The 22,500-nt window shown below is 49.6% G+C and overlaps 2 protein-coding genes across 2 annotated transcripts in view; one reads left to right on the top strand and one right to left on the bottom strand.

Annotated features, from left to right (window-relative positions):
• letm2 (leucine zipper-EF-hand containing transmembrane protein 2) overlaps positions 1–8,094 on the bottom strand; it is a 16,851-nt gene extending 8,757 nt beyond the window's left edge. Inside the window, exons 1-4 of the mRNA XM_084439405.1 lie at positions 7,882–8,094; positions 7,019–7,087; positions 6,043–6,610; positions 1,653–1,796 (exon numbers count right to left, since the gene is read on the bottom strand). Of these exons, the coding sequence (XP_084295531.1) occupies positions 1,653–1,796; positions 6,043–6,610; positions 7,019–7,065 (759 nt within the window). The 5' untranslated portion in view covers positions 7,066–7,087; positions 7,882–8,094. The remainder of the gene's footprint in view (positions 1–1,652; positions 1,797–6,042; positions 6,611–7,018; positions 7,088–7,881) is intronic.
• Positions 8,095–9,322: 1,228 nt separating this feature from the next.
• The window catches only part of nsd3 (nuclear receptor binding SET domain protein 3), a 65,520-nt gene continuing 52,342 nt past the window's right edge, over positions 9,323–22,500 (top strand). The window contains exons 1-10 of the mRNA XM_084440010.1: positions 9,323–9,358; positions 10,921–11,753; positions 12,490–12,723; positions 12,885–13,047; positions 16,124–16,278; positions 17,025–17,681; positions 19,199–19,370; positions 20,627–20,727; positions 21,115–21,160; positions 22,425–22,500. The exon at positions 22,425–22,500 is cut by the window's right edge and continues 58 nt beyond it. Coding sequence (XP_084296136.1) covers positions 10,965–11,753; positions 12,490–12,723; positions 12,885–13,047; positions 16,124–16,278; positions 17,025–17,681; positions 19,199–19,370; positions 20,627–20,727; positions 21,115–21,160; positions 22,425–22,500 — 2,393 coding nt within the window. The 5' untranslated portion in view covers positions 9,323–9,358; positions 10,921–10,964. The remainder of the gene's footprint in view (positions 9,359–10,920; positions 11,754–12,489; positions 12,724–12,884; positions 13,048–16,123; positions 16,279–17,024; positions 17,682–19,198; positions 19,371–20,626; positions 20,728–21,114; positions 21,161–22,424) is intronic.

The following is a 22,500-nucleotide window of genomic DNA, read 5'->3' as shown; positions in this document are numbered from 1 at the left end:
CAGCCCTGTTAGAGCAGAGATCACATCACAGAGAAGAGGAAGGAAGGATGTGTCTCATCTCTACAGGGCTCTAAGCTAACATTTTTCACTAGGAGCACATGTGCTCCTAAATGAAAAAATGTAGGAGCACAGAAATAAATTTAGGAGCGCAACGAAAAATTTTAAATGACACATTTTTATTAGCAACACACACATTAGGCCTACTGCCAACAACAATAAACAATAATAACCTGCTCACCATAGGAGCTCTCATCCTCTCCTACTATACTATTCCCACACACTTCATCAGGTGCATTGGTCCTAATGAAGACTATACTATTCCCACATACTTCATCAGGTGCATTGGTCCTAATGAAGACTATACTATTCCCACACACTTCATCATGTGCATTGGTCCTAATGAAGACTATACTATTCCCACATACTGCATCATGTGCATTGGTCCTAATGAAGACTATACTATTCCCACACACTTCATCATGTGCATTGGTCCTAATGAAGACTATACTATTCCCACACACTTCATCATGTGCATTGGTCCTAATGAAGACTATACTATTCCCACATACTGCATCATGTGCATTGGTCCTAATGAAGACTATGGCCCAATCCCAATACCCCCCTTAGCCCTAGCCCTTGGCCCCACACCTACATTTTGCGCGTTCACGCGTAGGGTACTGTGTCCCATTCCTTTTAGCTTCTAGGGCTAGGGAGCATATCGAGGGCTAGTGGAGGTTCAAACAGCCCTCCAAAACGAGGGTTTTCAGATGCTGACTTGAAACCGAGGGGTAGATGAAAACTCACACAATGCTTTGCAAACTTAGGCAGGGATATGAAACATAGCTGCCGGTGCCGTGAAAAAACATGGGAAGAAAGCCCAATATCTTCGCAAATAATCATTCAAAAATTTTAATATCCGTGGAAAAGCTTAGTTTAATGTAGATGCAAAGGAACATGTCATTGGATTGTTATGACACGCATTTCAGGAAAAATAATTGCTATGGTGCAAGGTTGAATCTAATCTAATCAATAGAACGATTTTTGAGTGACAATTGATTCGACTCCCCCTGGGCCTCACCGAATTCCTCTCTCTCCTTGGTTCCACTTTGCCAGGTAAAATACGATTGAATGGGCTTCTTTTCTTCATTTTGTTAACGTTACTGGCAGGGACATCCGGCGTCTGCACAGTCGTTTTTGAGTGAGGGCAGCTGAGCTGTCATACAAGAGTTCTGCGCGTTGCAGGTTGCAGTCGTGGGACTTGTAATAAAAAATAAAATAAGTTGTTGGACTTGTAGTTTTGTATACGGGTGCGCGAAACTTTGACTCTAGTTTGATCCAATTTGCATGGATTTATTTTAGGCAAAAAATGCGAGTGAAATAGTTGAAAACAGTACTCGCACAGTGTGCTCCTAAATTATTTTTTCTGATCGCACAAAACTATTTTTAGTCACAAATGCGAGTAAAATGGTCGCACCTTAGAGCCCTGCTCCACAGTGACCTTTAACCCGTCTTCACAGGCTGGCCCGTAAAACACTCATGTTGTCACTGCCCGCGATTGAGAAAACCCCAGCTCCTCTTTGGTCTGGCGGTGGAGGTTTGGTTTCCCGTGCAGGGCACGTTGACCCCCCACCTGTAGCCATGACTGGACGTACCTTCTTGGTCTCCGTCTCGAAGGTGGAGGGCAGCATCTCTGGGAAGAGCTTGAGGAAGACGGGGAGCAGGAACTCCATGAAAGGAACGATGATGAACACTATGAAGGGCACCAGACGGAACAGGTCAGCGCACGTCCTCATCAACTGGGGAGAGAGGGAGGGAGGGAGAGAGAGGGGGAGGGAGAGAGGAGGGAGGGAGAGAGAAGTTAGAACAGAAATACAACAAGCTGTATGGTCTGATAAGACTGCTTGCCTAAAAAAGTATGGAATGATGCAGGCCTCCAGGCTGAAGTCAGGATTTAGCCCCAACCTCCAGCCCCCAGCTCTAGTCCCAGGGCCTAGCCTCCAGGGCTCAGCTCTAGTCCCAGGGCCTAGCCTCCAGGCTCAGCTCTAGTCCCAGGGCCTAGCCTAGCCTCCAGGGCTCAGCTCTAGTCCCAGGGCCTAGCCTAGCCTCCAGGGCTCCGCTCTAGTCCCAGGGCCTAGCCTAGCCTCCAGGGCTCAGCTCTAGTCTCAGGGCCTAGCCTCCAGGGCTCAGCTCTAGTCCCAGGGCCTAGCCTCCAGGGCTCAGCTCTAGTCTCAGGGCCTAGCCTCCAGGGCTCAGCTCTAGTCCAAGGGCCTAGCCTCCAGGGCTCAGCTCTAATCCCAGGGCCTAGCCTAGCCTCCAGGGCTCAGCTCTAGTCCAAGGGCCTAGCCTCCAGGGCTCAGCTCTAATCCCAGGGCCTAGCCTAGCCTCCAGAGCTCAGCTCTAGTCCCAGGGCCTAGCCTCCAGGGCACAGCTCTAGTCCCAGGGCCTAGCCTCCAGAGCTCAGCTCTAGTCCCAGGGCCTAGCCTCCAGGGCACAGCTCTAGTCCCAGGGCCTAGCCTCCAGGGCACAGCTCTAGTCCCAGGGCCTAGACTAGCCTCCAGGGCTCAGCTCTAGTCCCAGGGCCTAGCCTCCAGGGCACAGCTCTAGTCCCAGGGCCTAGACTAGCCTCCAGGGCTCAGCTCTAGTCCCAGGGCCTAGCCTAGCCTCCAGAGCTCAGCTCTAGTCCCAGGGCCTAGCCTCCAGGGCACAGCTCTAGTCCCAGGGCCTAGACTAGCCTCCAGGGCTCAGCTCTAGTCCCAGGGCCTAGCCTCCAGGGCTCAGCCCATATGAGAGTGGAACCAGCGGTGACTCTTCTCTGGGTTCCCCTCCACTAGTGTTGTGGAATCCCCCAGTGAGCCACTGGCTGAGTGTGTGTGTGTGTGTGTGTGTGTTTGTGCATGTGTGCTACAGCACTGCCAGTCCCCCTAAAATAGCCCTGCTGCTCAGTATAGACCTGCCATGGTCTACTTTTCACATAGCAGAGGGCACTGTGTGTGTTAGGTGTGTGTGTGTGTGTGTGTGTGTGTGTCATTGAGTGGTAGACGCATCCTTTCATCAGTCAACCAATCAATCAGAAGAACACAGACTTCGCTACACAGCACAGCAATGTGAACCAGGTTGATTACAGGCTATGCAGCTAGTTGAGAGGTATTTGTACCTAGGGACTATACAACCTGTTACTGGACACAGACTGGCCCCATGGAAACACCCAGCTCAACGTCTGTAGTCTAGGGGTGATCGGGGGGTCACCTGTAGTCTAGGGGTGATCGGGGGTCACCTGTAGTCTAGGGGTGATCGGGGGGTCACCTGTAGTCTAGGGGTGATCCGGGGGTCACCTGTAGTCTAGGGTGATCGGGGGGTCACCTGTAGTCTAGGGTGATCGGGGGTCACCTGTAGTCTAGGGGTGATCGGGGGTCACCTGTAGTCTAGGGGTGATCTGGGGGTCACCTGTAGTCTAGGGTGATCGGGGGTCACCTGTAGTCTAGGGGTGATCTGGGGGTTAACTGTAGTCTAGGGGTGATCGGGGGGTCACCTGTAGTCTAGGGTGATCGGGGGGGGTCACCTGTAGTCTAGGGGTGATCGGGGGTCACCTGTAGTCTAGGGGTGATCGGGGGTCACCTGTAGTCTAGGGGTGATCGGGGGTCACCTGTAGTCTAGGGGTGATCTGGGGGTTAACTGTAGTCTAGGGGTGATTGGGGGGTCATCTGTAGTCTAGGGTGATCGGGGGTCATCTGTAGTCTAGGGGTGATCGGGGGGTCGTCTGTAGTCTAGGGTGATCGGGGGTCACTTGTAGTCTAGGGTGATCGGGGGGGGTCACCTGTAGTCTAGGGGTGATCGGGGGTCACCTGTAGTCTAGGGGTGATCTGGGGGTTAACTGTAGTCTAGGGGTGATTGGGGGGTCATCTGTAGTCTAGGGTGATCGGGGGTCATCTGTAGTCTAGGGGTGATCGGGGGGTCGTCTGTAGTCTAGGGTGATCGGGGGTCACTTGTAGTCTAGGGTGATCGGGGGGTCATCTAGGGACGGTTTACTACAAAGACAGGGAGGTTCCTCGTAGTCTGAACCCACAGAGGGGAGAGGCGTGTTTCCAGGGCTGAACCAGCTCTCACAGGAAACACGTGGTTTTCACTTCCTTCGCTGGAAGAGACTCAAAGACATAACTAGAAAAACTCTGAGTCAGCGTGAGAAACAAACAGCGAGTCTCTTATTATACAACTGTAGGCTATGCAACTCCTTTGCTGCAAAATAATGTTCTCTCATTTCACACTTCATGAACACAAGGCTGATCAGCTAAGCCAGTAAGGCTAGTTTGTGCCCAGGCGCCTGGTAGTTCTCCACACCAACACGTCTGAGCGGTCACAGTCAGCCCCCGGCCCGCAAATAATCTGACAACAATGTGCTGGTTACATAAAGCGGTCCAAGGTATAGCCTGTTAGAGTAAGGGTACAGTAGTTATCCCTGAGCTCTCTGTTCCCCAGGTCACAACGTGGGCACTGGGACCCCAGGGATCCAATCCTTCCACATTCCAACACCATCACACTGTTCCTCTCAGCAGCCACAGCCGCATGCTTCAGAAGGTTGGCCCTTCAACAGAACCCACACAGCCACATGCTTCAGAAGGTTGGCCCTTCAACAGAACCCACACAGCCACATGCTTCAGAAGGTTGGCCCTTCAACGGAACCCACACAGCCACATGCTTCAGAAGGTTGGCCCTTCAACGGAACCCACACAGCCACATGCTTCAGAAGGTTGGCCCTTCAACGGAACCCACACAGCCACATGCTTCAGAAGGTTGGCCCTTCAACAGAACCCACACAGCCGTCTCTGGGTTGATTTCAAAGACACCACAGTAAGTGCAATGGATCTATACCCTGTGCCCCTTAAGATGATCTGTATTTCCTGCTAGAAACCCAACACTGGGGCGCCCCGGTAGCTCAACGGGCTGGGGCGCGTACCATAAAGGCTAGTCCTTTCTGCAGTGGCGTGGGTTCGGATCCGGCCCATGCCCTTTGCTGCATGTCTTCCCCTCTCTCTCTCTCTCTCTCCCACCTTTCCTGTCTGTCACCTACACTGCCCTACAGTAATAAAGCAGAAATGCCTTAAAAATATATTTAAAAAAAAAAGAAAAAAGAAACCCAACACTGCTGACCTGGATTCCCTACAGACCCACAATCAGTCACGCCACTCTGAGTGACCGGGTGGAGCCACACACCACCTTGGGATGAGCCATAAAACGTGAGTCATAAAACGTGACCAACTGTCACTTACAGCTCAAACAAGCAACAGAGCCTTCCTGTATGTCTGCTGCTACAGCCGTTCCAGGGGCCAGGCTGAGACCAAGCTGGTAATAACACTGCTGAGTGGTAATAACAGTGCAGAGTGGTAATAACCGGACCTCGGGGGCAGGTACACAGCAGACTGCTCAGTGTCAACACACAGTACAAAGCTCACCTACAGCTCAGTGTCAGATCAGTGTTTACGCGTGTGACGTGGAGGAGTAGTGATAAGGCAGCCTCTAGTCTGCTCCAGACCACTGCTGGCCAGCAGCAGCTGATCAGGTTCAAAGAGCTCGGGGAAACTCCACTACAAAAGTGATGCTCAGACCCTTATCAGTGACCTGCCTCATAACGTCTTCTGTCTATTTGATTTTATTGTGTGTCCTATGCATGATTATCGTTCGCTTCGTGTGCTATGAGAAACACAGGAAGAGAAGTTGTTACTTCCTAGCAACTAATGGGGATCCACATAAACGGCCTCCTGCAACCCAAAACATCTCCTTCCCCTCTACTACCTACGTTGATATCACAAACTAAATATAATATTCTGAAATACAATAATACATAACATTATACGATAATCCTTGTCTTTATGTTGTGTTGTGTGCAATGTCATGACTTGTTTGTTGTCATATTGTGTGCAAACGCAAATTATGAATATGATAATATCCTAATCTGCAGGAAACAAGATCAGTTTACTTCAGTGTCCCAGAGAGGGGGACGGTCCTGGACATGCAAAGCTACTGTGCCTCAGCAAAGCATCCTCTTACCCTCCTCCTCTCCCTGCGTGTGAGCAGCTGTCCGTGGAGCAGTCTCCAGACCATCCTCCCGGCGATCGTGGTGTCGATCCCCAGCAGCCGGAAGCCGTTGTAGTAGTGTTTCAACTCCTCCACTATCCTCCCGCCCAGGGATTTCCTCACTAGCGCCCTCTCCTGGACGGGAGGTGGAGATGCGGCAGCTGCGGTGGTTGAGGCCACCGTGGGAGCAGCAGCAGCTGGGGCCGGGGTGGACGGGGGTGGGGACGGAGGTGGAGGGGCAACGGGGTCTTTGTCTGCCCCCGGGGGGTCATCCTGTGCTGGGGTGGAACCGGCAGGTGGCTTGGGGTCTTGCTTTGCGTCCTGGAGCCAGACGCAGGAGCTGTGTAGCGATCTGGCCAGCAGGGCGGCGCTGTGGGCTCGGACGGAGCCATGCGCCCGGGAGCAGTGGGGGTAGCCGGGGCGGGGCTGCCGGCGGGGGGGCAAGGCGGCCAGCCGGGCGGGACACTCCAGGTGGAGCTGGAGGTACGTGGTGGGGGGGAGGGGGCAGCAGCTGTGCCTCTTAGAAAGCAGGTAAGATCCCCTGCAGGAAGTGAATACAACACTGATCAGTTGCTGCAGCTGTTTCTGATTGATATGTTCATGTTGTGATACGTATGGTTTCTCCAAGTCTACAGTTGAGTAGATTAAACTACTGTATAATATAACATCAACACTTCAGCTCTGTGGTTTTCTCAAATTAGTACAGAGGTACATTTATTACAGTTTTCATGATGTAAACACGGCAGCCTAGGGTATGGTGTCTCTCTGCTGACAGGACTAGACTGTTTATGTAACTAACCCACTTATCTGAGTTCACCGGTTGACTTCCCGAAGAGAGTCTAAATCATCCGACTGACCATGGTACCAAGTGCATGTTTTCAATGAATCCACTGTGAATAACGCTAGTAGTTAGTAGCTAGCTGTGATCCATTCTCTAGTAGCTGCTTACCTCGATCTCGTCACCGCCAGAAGAACCTGCGGACTGAAGACTGCCATTACAACGGCAGATCGAGGCCTCCTGCGAAGTAAACAATGGTGAGGTGATCGTAAAACACAGACACGGTGTGAAATACCCACTAGCCTCCTATAGGCTACTAGCTCACAGAAAGTGACTCCATGCCCCCATCAATTACGTTTTAGACAGACGGTGATTATATAATGGCAGCGGATAGCTAGGATATGTAACTTTACGAAACCAGCGCAGCATGTACACACTGTCCCTGCCGTGTTCTGATCACACTCAAACATTTCAGAGGGCTTTTGATCACTGGCTTTGTACTTAAAATGAAAGATATGTCAGACAGTATAGTGGAGACACGGTAGCACGTTCCGTTCCCCATGTCTCCCGACTCAGTCTCCACCGGCTGTCAGAGTTGCACGAATAAACTGTGTTGACAAGCCAAACATGATGGAGCAGTTTAGCCGGCTAGCAACATACTGTCCCCTTGGTGCTGCCAACGCATTTTTGCTGACATTTCGATTCTGCTAACGTTACGGATTCGCGAGCTAGCTAACATTTTCGCGTTGAATAGTGTCAAATAACGTTGGCTAACAATAACTAGCCGGTTAGCTATCTAGCTAGGTTGATCTAGCAGCACCAACGTTAGACTTGCTGACGTTGACTAACTTGGTGTCTGGGTGACTCAACTGCCCGATCAGATAGCTAGACAGACAGTGAGGGTGTTGATTTGGCCATCAAGCCTAGGTAGCCAGTTAGCTAACCAGCCTAGCTAGCCAGTTAGTGCTAGTGCTAGCAGTTAGCTAACTCTGCTGAAAATGGACGTCCTGCCAATGACGCCACCGTTTGCCTACCTCGCACGTTAAAGGTCCTATGGCGACTGACTGGGCGTCGTAAGGCTGTTCCGTAACAAGAAAACCATACAATCCATTCACTGAAGAAGGTTGGTTGAAGAAGTGCGACGAAAATAACGACTTCTGTGATATTAACCCCATTTACGAAGGGCTTATTACGCGTGTTCTTTTGGAGAATCGTCGTGTTCCCCAATTCTATCGTAGCTTGCCCATTCGGTACCGTCAGCGTCGCTGCACTGGGAAAAGGTCACACAAGCTTGCCGGATCAGGCGAGGATGGACACGTCCTGACTGACAGGGCTGAACACCAATGGCTGAAGGCTATTTCCCCCAGTAAAAGCCAATCCGAACACGGGGGCGGGGCCTACGTTCCGCGTCACTGACCGTATGATCATGTCATTTGCGTGTTTTCACAACTTCAAAGACCCGCAACTCAATCAGTGATCAGTTATGAAGTATTTATCAATTATAATGTGGCATGTAGTTGCCTTGTAGAAGAAAATAGCAGTAACATCAACCTATTCAAAATGTGTTGTCTTGAATCATGAATCTTGTCAAATGCTTCAGAAAAGGCTAAATGTCAGTGCCCACATGGCGGCTCATAGAGTTCATAGACACTGGCATGCAAAGGGCATTTAGACCACAGATGTTTACTGGTCATGAAAACACAACTGAAAACAAACACAGGTGTTTCTGATATGACTAATTACCATTCTCATCACAATCAAATATTCCGATATCAATTTGGATTTCTGTATATGTTGCATCTATTGTACATTTTTATTCTAGCCTGTGTTACTTTGTTGTCTTTTGATGCTGTAGCAGTGCAATTTCAATACAATCAATACAAGTATTACTACGCCTAATACTATTGTTGCTAGGCTAAATACTGTGAAATGCTTCTTGTAGCCTATATGAAATTCAAAACAGGCACACAGTCTATATTTTACAAGGGTGAAAATCTGTAGGCTGCATCAAACCCAATTCAACATAGTCAAATTATAGGCTGGTGATTATAATGGCCTACAAATCCTGTGACATGTTTTTCTTCCTGGGCTTCTTGTCAAGAATAAACTACACATCCCGATGTGCGCCTGATTGTGTGACCCTCACCAATCGAGAGCTTGTGATTTGGCGCTGAGCGTAGAGCGACCAGGCCCAAAGCAGGGTGCTTTTGTTATAGCCAGAGAAAGAGGGAGCCACTGGAATTAAAGTACACAGGGGGCGAGATTTATACACAACATCCACCCAAGATTCCGCGAAAATAGCAGCAGGCCCCTCTAGATTCTACTGGCAAGGAAGAGAAGCCGTGGAGAAACGGTGGCCGTAAACCTCCTGTTACTGGACTGGGTTAAATTCGAACAGGCCTTGGCTAATATTACTCCGAGATATATTTTATTTAATCTTTTTTTTTTTTATAGATTGCCAAAGGAAGCGCAGTTATCCGGTGTAGGTGTTTAGAATGGGACACGCTGAAGGTATTGATGACATTTAATTTTACTACGTCTCGCGACTCTGTAGCATATCTCTCGCGCTGCTCGGTCGTTTGCGGCTCGCGGATGGTTAGTGATCAATATAGGATCAATCGGCACGAGGCTTCGTCTCCAGTATTCGCTTGTTTTGTTTTCTGTCTCTTTTCTTCAAACGGCCGCGGTGGTGAAACATTAATCACGCCACACAATTTGATTTAAAGGGGCACAGGCAGCCATATTGGCGACATAGCTTAGCTTTTCATTTTGTGTTTCATGTCTTAACGCATTTTATTTACATGGACTGGAAGAAACGTGTACACTACATATATCCCAGAATGTGAGAAAAACACCCGAGCTTATTTTACGTGTTTATAATTATCAACGCTGTCGACATTTCGTAACATATGTCAGTTTTGTGTAAGCTCTTCCAGTAGCTAGCCAACAAGGCTATCATGCTAGCGTAGCCACATCGCAGCACAGCAGTGTAAACGGACGGTTATTCATTCAGGGAAACATGTTTAATTCTGCTTTGTCTTCCTCTTTAATGTTCAAGTGTGTCATATTGAAACTGTCGGCAAAGGTTTCCGATAAATAACTGCGGTTAGCAGTCAGTGACGGCATGTGCCCGTATCCATCAAAACATAGCCAACATATTTCTGAGTCAGATCTTGTCAAATTGATGGCCATAATCCATAGATTCATATCACACTTAATGTTCATTTCGATCAAATCACACTTGATACATTTTGTCATATAGTCCAGACTTCATTCCCTCAAACTCCACTAAAGGGACACACGTCCCTGGTGGTTTGAAGGCAAACAAAATAATTAAAGACATTAAAAGGGGTTCATTTTTAACCCTTGACCCCTCCATGGCCTGTTATTCAGACACTGTGTACTAGGTCTACCTGACTGTCTGAGTGTGACTGAAATACACTCTAAATATAGACTGTATCACGCATTGATGAGATCATCAGTCCACAACCACAAACAGCTCTGTGAGAAAGATGAAACTTGAGCCTGTAACTGCAGCTTCCCAGCTCCTCACCTCACTCATCGGAGGGTCAGTGGTTTACAGTCGGAGCGAACCCACTGGCACCCAGCATAGGCCTAGGCCTATATACTTCCTAAACAGTGCTGATGTGAAATCTGTACAGTTTCAGCAGAGTACACAGACGCTTTTCAGCCACCAATCATGCACCACTGACATCCCCCTCTCTTGTTCCTCTCCTGTCCTGCCCTCTCATCCTCTCCTCTCTCTTTTTCTCTCAACCCCTCTCCTGATCTCTCTTCTACACTGTCTCCTCTTGATCTCTCCTCTACACTGTCTCCTCTCCTCATCTCTCCTCTACACTGTCTCCTCTCCTCATCTCTCCTCTACACTCTGTGTCCTCTCCTCATCTCTCCTCTACGCTCTGTGTCCTCTCCTCATCTCTCCTCTACGCTCTGTCTCCGCTCCTCATCTATCCTCTACACTCTGGTCCTCTCCTCATCTCTCCTCTACGCTCTGTCTCCTCTCCTCATCTCTCCTCTACACTCTCCTCTCCTGATCTCTCTGCCCCCCCCAGGTCCAGTCAGAGAAAAGGACAGTTAAGGATGCAGGAGCAGAACAATGGATTTCTCCTTCTCTTTCATGCAAGGGATCATGGGAAACACAATTCAGCAACCCCCTCAGCTCATTGACTCGGCCAACATCCGGCAGGACGGGGCCTACGACGCGGGCAGCGATGCGGGCGAGGACGGAGGAGGCCCCGCCTACGACGCCGCCCTGGAGTTCTCTTACCCGCCCTCGGCATCCGAGGACATGCCCCCGGTGTCCAACGGCTACCCGCCGCCCCAGGGGCTGGGCCTGTACGAGCCGCAGGCCAAGTTCTCCATGTACCCGCAGTTCCCCAACGGCTCAGCCAACGGGTACGGCGCCATGCGGGCGTACGGGGGCGAGCACTGCCTGCTGCCGGGGGAGGGGACGGTCCTAAGGGCCTCCGTCCTCCAGGAGAAACCGCCGTCTCCCCCGCCGCCGCCCCCCTCGCACCTCCCCCACCTCCCCCCCCACCACCACGCCCACCACCACCCGCACCACTACCACGCCCACCCGCCGCCGCCCCGCCCCCACAGCCCGCCCCCGCTGCCCGCCCAGCACCTCCTCCCCCCTCCGCCTCACCTCATGTCCCACCTCCTCCCCCCTCCACCGCCGCTGCTCCTGCCCTCCACCTCCCCTCCCCCCTCCCTGCTGGACAGTACGCCATCCACGCACGCCCCCTGCAACGCCCCCGCGCCCCCCGGCGGGGCTCTGAAGAAGACCAGCTCTCCAGAGATCAAGCTGAAGATCATCAAGACGTACCAGAACGGCCGGGAGCTGTTTGAGTCGGCGCTCTGTGGAGACCTGCTGCAGGAGCTACAGGTACGGCCGTGCTCAGGCAGGGGGATGCATGCACTTGGCATACAAGGCAATTGCCTAGGGCGCCGAGGCACTAGGGGCGCACAAATCTCTGCTAGCACCCCTCCCCCCCCCCCCTGCTCAACAAATCTTCAATCGCAATTGTCCGCTAGCCCCCCCCCAGCTCAACAACTTGTCGGGGGTGCACTGTCGTTATTTTGCCTAGGGCGGCCAATCGCTCAGTGCTCAGGCCATGCTCAGCCCCGGTACGGAGACTATGTTTATCTGCAGATGTTGTCATCGCTCGGGGTAAGTTTGATTTAGATTAACCTGGTACGATGGAACAAATGGAACCCAGTCCCAAAAGCACAAACTTACACATATCTGTAAAGCAGCGTACCTCAAACATAGTATTAGCTCCTGTATTTGACCAGGTCTGAGACAGGGAATGCCGAACGCAAACGCCCCCAGTTAAACATGCTTTCTGTTCAACTCAGCAATGTTTTCATTATTATTACACCTCCACGTTGGGAAGTAACATTTTTTTGTTTGTTTAACGCCTGACTCGTTATGGCTTAAGGCCACTTGTTTTTTTTACTATACGTATAAAAGATGGCCGCCACCACGCGGGCGCGGGTCCTCAGAAGTGATGCGCTTCGTCTGCGCGTGCGCGTTGTTCAGCAGCAGTCACATGGAATGCTTTATTATCCCTTCACTGAAACGGCGCCTCCGTGTTGTTCTGTCCGTCGGCGCCGTGCAGGAGTCAGAGAGCGGCGAGGCGTCCCAGGCGTGCCGCAGACACGAGAGGAAGAAGGAGAGGAGGAAAAAGAGCTCCCGGCTGCTGGAGCAGGCGTCTGGTCCGGAGCAGCCCCAGACGGAGGCCGGCCCGCCCCAGGCAGCGGACCTCCAGGCCCGGCCCGAGGACCAGGCCCTGGGCCCGGCGCAGCCAGAGAGGCTCCCCAACACCTCCCCCCAAACTGAGCCCGAGACTAGCGTAGGTTTACCTCCACTCTAGGAGGATGTAGCGTGCGTCAGGTGCTCCTTGTCAGACCGCAGCCAATGGGTAACTAGATGGAGTGTATGTGTTCTCTTGTGTGTGTTCTCGTGTGTATGTGTGTTCTTGTGTGTGTGTGTGTGTGTGTGTATTCTCTGTAGGTTCAGAGGCAGCAGCATGCGTCTGTGATCCAGACCACAGGGTTCTGTAAGGAGTTTGTGGTGGGGGACCTGGTGTGGTCCAAGGTGGGCACCTACCCCTGGTGGCCCTGCATGGTGTCCTGCGACCCCCAGATGAACGTCCACACACGCATCAACACCAGAGGTAAGGACTAACACACACACACACACACATCAACACCAGAGGTAAGGACTAACACACACGCACACACACATCAACACCAGAGGTAAGGACTAACACACACACACACGCATCAACACCAGAGGAAAGGACTAACACACACACACACGCATCAACACCAGAGGTAAGGACTAACACACACACACACACATACATCAACACCAGAGGTAAGGACTAACACACACACACACACACACACACACACACACACACACACACACATCAACACCAGAGGTAAGGACTAACACACACACACACATCAACACCAGAGGTAAGGACTAACACACACACACACATCAACACCAGAGGTAAGGACTAACACACACACGCATCAACACCAGAGGTAAGGACTAACACACACACACACACGCATCAACACCAGAGGTAAGGACTAACACACACACACGCGCATCAACACCAGAGGTAAGGACTAACACACACACACACACGCATCAACACCAGAGGTAAGGACTAACACACACACACACACACACATATCAACACCAGAGGTAAGGACTAACACACACACACACACACCAACACCAGAGGTAAGGACTAACACACACACACACACACACACATCAACACCAGAGTTAAGGACTCACACACACACACATCAACACCAGAGGTAAGGACTAACACACACACACACACATCAACACCAGAGGTAAGGACTAACACACACACACACACACACATCAACACCAGAGGTAAGGACTAACACACACACACACACAAATCAACAGCAGAGGTAAGGGATAACACACACACACACACACACACACGCATCAACACCAGAGGTAAGGACTAACACACACACACACACAAATCAACAGCAGAGGTAAGGGATAACACACACACACTAGGGCTGGGAGTCCGAACTTCGGGATTCGAATATAATTCGAATATTGACAGAAATACTGGTATTCGAACGAATATTAGGCAGCCCTTAATATTCGAACCTGTTATAGGCATAATTTTTTGTAAATGTGTTGGCTAGCAAACGTTGCTTTTGATTCAGATTCAGAGGGTTTTTCACGCCTGGTGAAGTTGCAATCGCGAGCTCATTAGCAAGGCTATTGGACACCTGGGCTCCTGTAGGAGGTGACGTTAGTTAGCACGCGTTCCAGGCAACCCGTAACTCGTGTTTTTCCGACCTCCTACACGTGAAAATGCTCTGGAATGGCAGTCAAACCCGTAACTTCCCACCCGTGAACTCGTACAGATCGATGTAGGCTACTGCCATTCCAGAGCATTTTCACGTGTAGGACGTCGGAAAAACACGAGTTACGGGTTGCCTGGAACGCACCATAAACCCAAGCATGTAGTCATGCCTAAACACTGACTAAACTCTTAGTTGCTACTAGTTAGTCGCATATTAGTTTGGTGTCTAATTTCGGTTGCACCACGGCAATTTAGGCGTTGTCTTAACTAGTAACTACTAACTAGTTACTAAAAAATAGTCGTTGTATGACTGTGACGGCAGGATCCAAATAGCCAATCGGTAAGCAAGTAAAAATGTAAACAAGGAGGTTGATCGCCCTTACCCAGCCCTTACCAAGGAGCTTGGGCCGTGTCCCAATGTCCATATTACATACTATATAGTACATACTGCAACTCGCCTACTACATGCGATTTAGTACATACCTGTACTACTCCACGAAAACATGTTTAGTATGCGAGATAAATGAAGCATGCTTCACGAGTCATCCAGTGAAAGCGACGGGCTCCGGCTCACAACAATATTGAGCTAGCCAGGCATTTGAGTTGGTCATCCAACACAGGCTCGATCCTCACCTTTCTGTATAATCCCAACTGTGAAATGGATGTGATAATAGTCCACAAAATATTCTTCCTTTGCCTCGTTTAGCACCAGCTGCAACTCTCCTCCAAATGCATTATCTCCGTTAGCAAGGCTAACGTTGCACTCGGTAGCTTGTGCTTATTATTATTATTATTATTGGGGTTGGTGCTTGTGCAGTGGAGGGGTTCTTTTGGGGGAGTTGGAGCCGTTGGATTGTTATGCTTAAATGATCCTAGCCAGCTAGTTTGATAACCTTCTTTGATTCAGACATAGCGTAGGCTGCCTGGTACCGTCCACTGACCAGTTGCTGGTTAACTATGAGAGGCAGGATCCCAGCCGACCGTTGCTTCCCCCCAACCCGCAACGGAGGGTTATCAGCTGGGCTGGGACTCCCCTCGCAGTTAATCTTGATATAACTAAGACATCTGATAAAAAAATCATTCTGAAAACATCATTGCTTATCGATATTGCCTATGATACAATGCCCACTAGTGGACAGAATGTGCACAACTTTATTTTAAAACCTAGGTAGGTCTTTCTGTAAGAATTTAATGGTAAAAAATATTATTAATAATAATTCGAATATATTCGAATATTATTATTAATAAATAAACGAACTTCGAATATGATTTTTGAGCAAAAGTCCCAGCCCTAACACACACACACATCAACACCAGAGGTAAGGGATAACACACACACGCATCAACACCAGAGGTAAGGGATCACACACACACACACACACACACACACACACACACATCAACACCAGAGGTAAGGGATAACACACACACGCATCAACACCAGAGGTAAGGACTGACACACACACACACACACACACACACACACGCATCAACACCAGAGGTAAGGACTAACACACTCACGCATACAGGTGGACATGTAAACATGCACAGGTCGGCATGTAAACACACACACACAGTTAGGCTAGACACATACATGCATGTAAGCACGCACTCCACTATGCACTTACATCACAACACAAACAGTTATACAGACTGGTAGTCATACACACCAGAAGTAAAGGGCTAACACACACTCACACACACACACTAGGGATGAGTCAGAATATTCACATTTTTGGTATGCAGGTCTATCAAAATACCGGTAGCCTAGAAAGAATAAAAGCTGATTTTTTTTTTTATAATTAAAAAAAAAAAAAAAGTCTTTCACAGTTCTGTGTGTAAAAAATCAATCCTCTGCCCTGCGCTGCCCCTGCAGGTCACAGGGAGTACCACGTGCAGTTCTTCGGCAGCGTGGCGGAGCGGGCGTGGATCCACGAGAAGCGCGTGGTCATGTACCAGGGCGAGCACCAGTTCGACGAGCTGCAGGCCGAAACGCTGCGCAAGACCTCCAACCCCGCCGAGAGACACAAGGTGCACAGCAGGGGAGCCCAGTGGGGGTACACCCTAACCCTCCCTCCGGATAGGGAGCCCAGCGGGGGTACACCCTAACCCTAACCCTCCCTCCGGATAGGGAGCATGAGAACAGCCCAGAGGGGGTAGACCCTAACCCTCCCTCCGGATAGGGAGCCCAGCGGGGGTACACCCTAACCCTCCCTCCGGATAGGGAGCCCAGCGGCGGTACACCCTAACCCTAACCCTCCCTCCGGATAGGGAGCATGAGAACAGCCCAGAGGGGGTAGACCCTAACCCTAACCCTCCCTCCGGATAGGGAGCCCAGCGGGGGTAGACCCTAACCCTAACCCTCCCTCCGGATAGGGAGCCCAGCGGGGGTACACCATAACCCTAACCCTCCCTCCGGATAGGGAGCCCAGCGGGGGTAGACCCTAACCCTAACCCTCCCTCCGGTTAGGGAGCCCAGCGGGGGTAGACCCTAACCCTAACCCTCCCTCCGGATAGGGAGCATGAGAACAGCCCCTGGCCCTGTTTGAGTTATTCAAATAACTACTTATCAATCTATTCTCTAAAACCCACCCTTCCTCAGCCCCAAGCTACCCAAAAGTAACATCTGTGATAATGTGATAGTATAGGTCACAAACATGTGCTTCTCTACACAGCTGTAACCAATCGTATTGCTTGTTTTTATTTAAAAAAAGGAAAGATTTGTGTAATTAGAACTCCAGATCAGCCAATCACACTGCTGTGTCCCTCCCCCCCAGTTACAGAAGCCAATCCCGCAGAGGGAGCGCGCTCAGTGGGAGGTGGGCGTCGGTCACGCGGAGGACGCCTTCCTGATGACGCGTCAGGAGCGCATCGACAACTACACCTTCATTTACGTGGACCCCGACCCCAATGCGCCGCCGCCCGCCAAGAAAGCCCCGGCCCGCCCACGAACGCAGCGCTCCAGCAGCTCCGCCAGCAGGAAGGGCGAGGAGGTGGGGGGCGTGACGTCGCCCGACAGGGACCAGACGACCACAGCCACGCCAACCACGCCGGCGCGTCGGCAGCAGCCTCGCAGGCAGTGCAGCGTCCCCAACGCAGACGAGCCGGCCGGCACCCAGACCCCCGCGGAGGGAGAGAAGGACCAGAGAGGGGGGGACGCCGACCAGGTCAGTCCCCCCGCCTGGGAGGCCTCGTCCGAGGCGGGGGCGCCCCAGGAGTCCCCTCCCCCGGTGAGGGCGTGGAAGACAGCGGCGGCTAGGAAGCTGCTTCCTCTGTCCATCACCATGAAGAAGCTGAACGTGGAGATCACTAAGTGTGACTGGCCCCTGCTGCAGAGGAAGGCCGCCGCCCCCTCGCCCCAGAGGGAGAGAGAGAGGGAGGAGGGCGGCGAGGGAGAGGGAAGACAGACTGACCTGGGCTATTGTTCACCAGAGGTGGGTGGGAATGCTAACTGTATGTAGCCAACTACAGTCATCTATAGGGAGGGAAAGTGAAAACATGCGCCCCTAGCGGATTTGTTCCTATCGGAGAGGAGTTTCAATGTAAACTCCCATAGACTGGATTTTCTAATATTTACTACGAAACCATTTCGGCGAAGTTATCAAAACAAAAACTTGTTTGTGTTTTTACATTAATAATCTACCAACTGTGAGAATTTCAAACAGTATTTCACCTTCTTTCAAATTTTCGAAATTGCTCCATTCGTCCAGTCAAAGTAAATGGAATTGAAGAAAAATAGTTTCATAAGTTCATAGTTGTGATTGAAAATCAACTATGATCACCAGAATCAATAAAGTTTGTCTCCCAAGTATTTGCCGTTTAAGGCATTCTACTAACTTTTCGGTGTCGACCAAGATATAATTTTTCAAACAACGTGTCTATGAGAAATCCCATTCATTCTCTCGGCATTAGGAACGCTACCACTAGGGGGCGATGAGATTACTTTCCCTCCCTATTCTATAGATGGGAGCATTAAAGGGATAGTTCCCGAATTATGGAGATATGCCTCATTTACAACTTACCCATAATGTCGTTGATTGACAGAGAACATTTTAAGCTGATTTCCATGCTGTCCCTCGTTCGGGCAGTCACGCCATGCTAATGCTAGTGCAATCAAACCGAATTGGCTAACATTCAAAGAAAACTCACTTAAACACTCCACAGTGCGCCCAAATCAAATATGAGGACAGTCGTCGGAGCTTCATTTGTGTTTTTATACCATCATTTTTGAAGTCCAACTATTGTTGAACCCTTTCGTTTGTTCAGACCTATTTGTCTCTCTCTGTAAATGGGGAGGTGGAGCGATACGTAACCAGCCGGCACTATGGTCTTCACGACAACAACAAAGAGCAGAAGATTCGGTTTGATTGCGCTAGCATTAGCATGCTGCTAACGTTGGAACGAGAGACTGTGTGAAATTAGCTGAAAATGTTCTCCATCAGTCAATAACATTATGGGTAGGTCTTAAATGAGGCTCTATGTCTAAAACTCTGAACTATCCCTTTAACTAGCCACACTAGCCTTGCTAACTTGTGCTAACCCTGATTAATGAGCCTTGCTAACCTGTGCTAACCCTAAATCACTAGCCCTGCTTACCTGTGCTAACCCTAACCAACTAACCTTGCTAACTTGTGCTAACCCTGACCAACTAGCCCACTAGCCTTGCTTACCTGTGCTAACCCTAACCAACTAGCCTTGCTAACCTGTGCTAACCCTAAATCACTAGCCCTCCTTACCTGTGCTAACCCTAACCTACTAGCCTTCCTAACCTGTGCTAACCCTGACCAACTAGACCACTAGCCTTGCTAACCTGTTCTAACGCTGACCAACTAGCCCACTAGCCTTGCTTACCTGTGCTAAACCTATAGCCTTGCTAACCCTAACCCACTAGTCAACCTGTGCTAACCCTAACCCTCTAGCCTTGCTAATGTGCGTTCCTCCTCTCCAGCAGGGCTGTGGGGTGAAGCCTGAGCCCAGTCCGGAGGAGGAGGGGGAGGAGGAGGGGGATGAGGAGGAGGAGGAGGAGAGGAGGGGCTCTCCTGCCAGTCGGAGGAGTGAAGAGGGAGGGCTGCAGCCCAGCGAGCACACCTCCTCTCCTGGGTCCCCCAGCAGCAGCCCCTCTGGTACGCCCTGGAGGGATGGATGGAGAGAGGGATGGATGGAGGGAGAGAGGGATGGATGGATGGAGAGAGGGATAGATGGATGGATGGAGGGATAGATGGAGGGATGGATGGATGGAGAGATAGATAGATGGATGGATGGAGGGATAGATGGAGGGAGGGATATATGGATGGATGAATGTGACATTACGTCATTCAGGTGTTTAACCCGAGATGTGCGTGTGTTGGATAGTCTTTATTGTGCCTGAGGGGCAATTTTGTTTGCAAACAGTAGTCCATGCAACTAATACACATCATTAAATAGATAAATAAAAGACATAATATACAGTAGATGTCATCATAATAAAGTTGCAATGAGTTATCAAAGCACTAAGAGTCCAGTCAGTCCTTTGTTAAAGTGTGTATGCAATAGCATTTAGAAAAAATTAATGGGATTTGAGACAAATGTTGAAAATAAAGTCTGTGTTTAACACATAGAGAGACACATAGAGAATGTTTTGTTCTAAAAGTTAAAAATACATCACTGAAGATGAGTGTGGTGGAACAACCATGGATTCTTTCCATAACACGGGAACTTTATTCTGTGATAAAGAGCTGGAAAAGTGAAAATCTCACACAAGGACACAGAACCTAAGCAGGCGGCCATGATGGTGTCAGGCCCAGGACATTTCCTCACATTTGTCTGTTCGATTTCTCCAGACGTCCATTTCATCAAACAGGATCTGACTACCTTCTGAAGCAACTCTAAAGTTGGCTAGGTCATCACCAAAACCATGGGAATCAAATCTCTGGTAAAACTGGTTGAGCTCCTCTGCCAGAGCAGTCAGACGTGTCAGGGTTAGACACACCTTTCTTCTCCTCCTGAATCCTCTGCATTTATCTGATTCCCCTGCAGGTCAACGGGAAGTGCCTTTCTTACATTCCTGCTCTGTCTTGTCTTTAAAACACATCTCATTTTTCACCAACGTTTGAGTCTCTCTCTATTACCGTCACCCTGGTGGAAAGAGACAGGAGTCTTTTCTGATTCAGAGTTATATTAAGGGAATTACTGACCTACGGGTTATTTGGCTACAATGTAATTGTCTTCCTGTGAATAATAATTTGTTCATGTGTGGTGTGTGCGTGTGGTGTGTGTGTGCGTGTGGTGTGCGTGTGTGTGTGTGTGTGTGCGCGTGTGGTGTGTGTGCGTGCATGTGGTGTGTGTGGTGTGTGTTTGTGGTGGGTGTGTGTTTGTGTGTGTGCATGTGGTGTGTGTGCAGGTTCTCAGGAGCGTAAGCAGCAGCGAAGGTCAGTGAGGAGCAGGTCAGAGTCAGAGAGAGGAGGAGAACCCGTCCCCAAGAAGAAAACCAAAAAGGAACAGGTACAATAACAACACTGCTATTACACAACAATACTGCTATAGACTGAAGAGATCACCATTACCTACAACCTAAAAGCCTCTCTGTCTCTGTCTCTCTCTCTCTCTCTCTCTCGGTTTCTCTATCTTTCTGTTTCTCTGTCTCTCTGTCTATCTGTCTCCATCTCTTATCTTTCTCTCATTGTCTGTTTTATCTCTCTTACTTGCTTCCTCCCTATCTTGTCTTTCTTTCTCCCTTCTCTCTGTCCCTCTCTGTATATCTCTGCCTGTGTGTGTGCGTGTGTGCGTGTGTGCGTGTGTGCGTGTGTGCGCGTGTGCGCGTGTGCGCGTGTGTGCGTGCGTGCGCGTGCGTGTCTCTCTCTCTCTCTCTCTATCTCTCTCTCTCTGTAGGCTGAGATGGCTCCTGAGACCATGTTGAGGACAGGATCACAGAAAGGTACAATAGCCACAAGTCTAGATCTTATACAGGCCTCCCGTGGATCCTTAAAAAGTCTTAAAAGGCATTCAATTCATTCATTCATCTTAACATAAGGCCTTCATTGGTATTAAAATGTCTTTAATTAATCTTTCAAAAGTCTTAAAATTGCTAAGACATGGGAAGTAGGATTTGGGTGTCACGATTTCAATTCAAAATCAAAGTGAGCTTTCAACTTCGAAATCAAAACCAGGTTTTTGATTCTCCCAGTATTTTTTTCCATCCCGCCCCCGCGCGCCAGCCAAATCATGCCATGGCTCAAAAGTAAACAAAGGACAGATTAGGCCTAGAGTAGGCTACTTGGCCATCTCTTCCAAAGTAAATGTTTTCATTTGAGCTAGTTGGGGCTCAAAGGTAGATAGGTTTTGTTTGAATACATAGCCAAGCTAGTTGAATACAGTCAGACACAATGCGCTAATAATCATTTATTGGAAAGTATTGGTGCATCGACGATAAAGATGACAGGAAATTTTCTACTTCCAAACGGGCGTTAAATAGAATAGCTAGACTAAAGTTAGCTGGCTAGCTTAAGCCTTAAGAAGCTAGCTAGCCAACAAGGCAGCTAGCAACTATTGAACGCCCCCGTTTGGCTGTAGACTATGCTATATCTAGCTCACAAGCTAACATTAAGTTTAGCTTTGTTCAGTTTCAGTCCCAGCACCTAGGCTAGTAGCTAGGTATGGCGTGCTTGTCAGCTAGCTGTGTTTTAGATAATTTCGTAGCTGTATGATATTCTGATATGGTATAATTCAAAAGGTTTAGTACTAGCTAACGTTAGCTAGCCTAGCTAATGTTAGAGTTGGCTAACCCCAAGGCCAGCAATGGCTTGTGAAGCATAAGATAAAGTTACTTTACAGAAAGCTAAAGTTTGACTACCAACATGGAGTGGGAACCTTCATCCATCACCATCATCCATTCCATCCATTTTCTCCAATTTTGGTTATTGTGAAGTTGGTCTTAAATGTCATTCCGAGTGGCATTAAAAAAGTCTTAAAAAGTATTAAATCTAAGGAACCCTGCCGTATAACACTCGCTACATCTCAGTATTTGTCTGTGGATCTGTAATCTGTCTGTCTGTCTGTCTGTCTGTCTGTGTGTCTGTGTGTGTGTGTGTCTGTGTGTGTGTGTCTGTCGGTCTGTCTCTGTCTGTAACCTCCTGTCTGCCTGTCTCTCTCTCTGTAACCTGTGTGTGTGCGTGTGCGTGCCTCTGTGTGTATGTGTGTAGGAGCCAGTGAGATCTCAGACTCCTGTAAGCCCCTGAAGAAGCGCAGCAGAGCTTCCACAGACGTGGAGATGACCTC

Source organism: Borostomias antarcticus (assembly GCF_949987555.1).
Source record: "Borostomias antarcticus genome assembly, chromosome: 6".
In the NCBI taxonomy this organism is placed as follows: Eukaryota; Metazoa; Chordata; class Actinopteri; order Stomiiformes; family Stomiidae; genus Borostomias; species Borostomias antarcticus.
The sequence above is the reverse complement of the archived record's forward strand: the minus strand, read 5'-3'. Positions and strand labels throughout refer to the sequence as shown.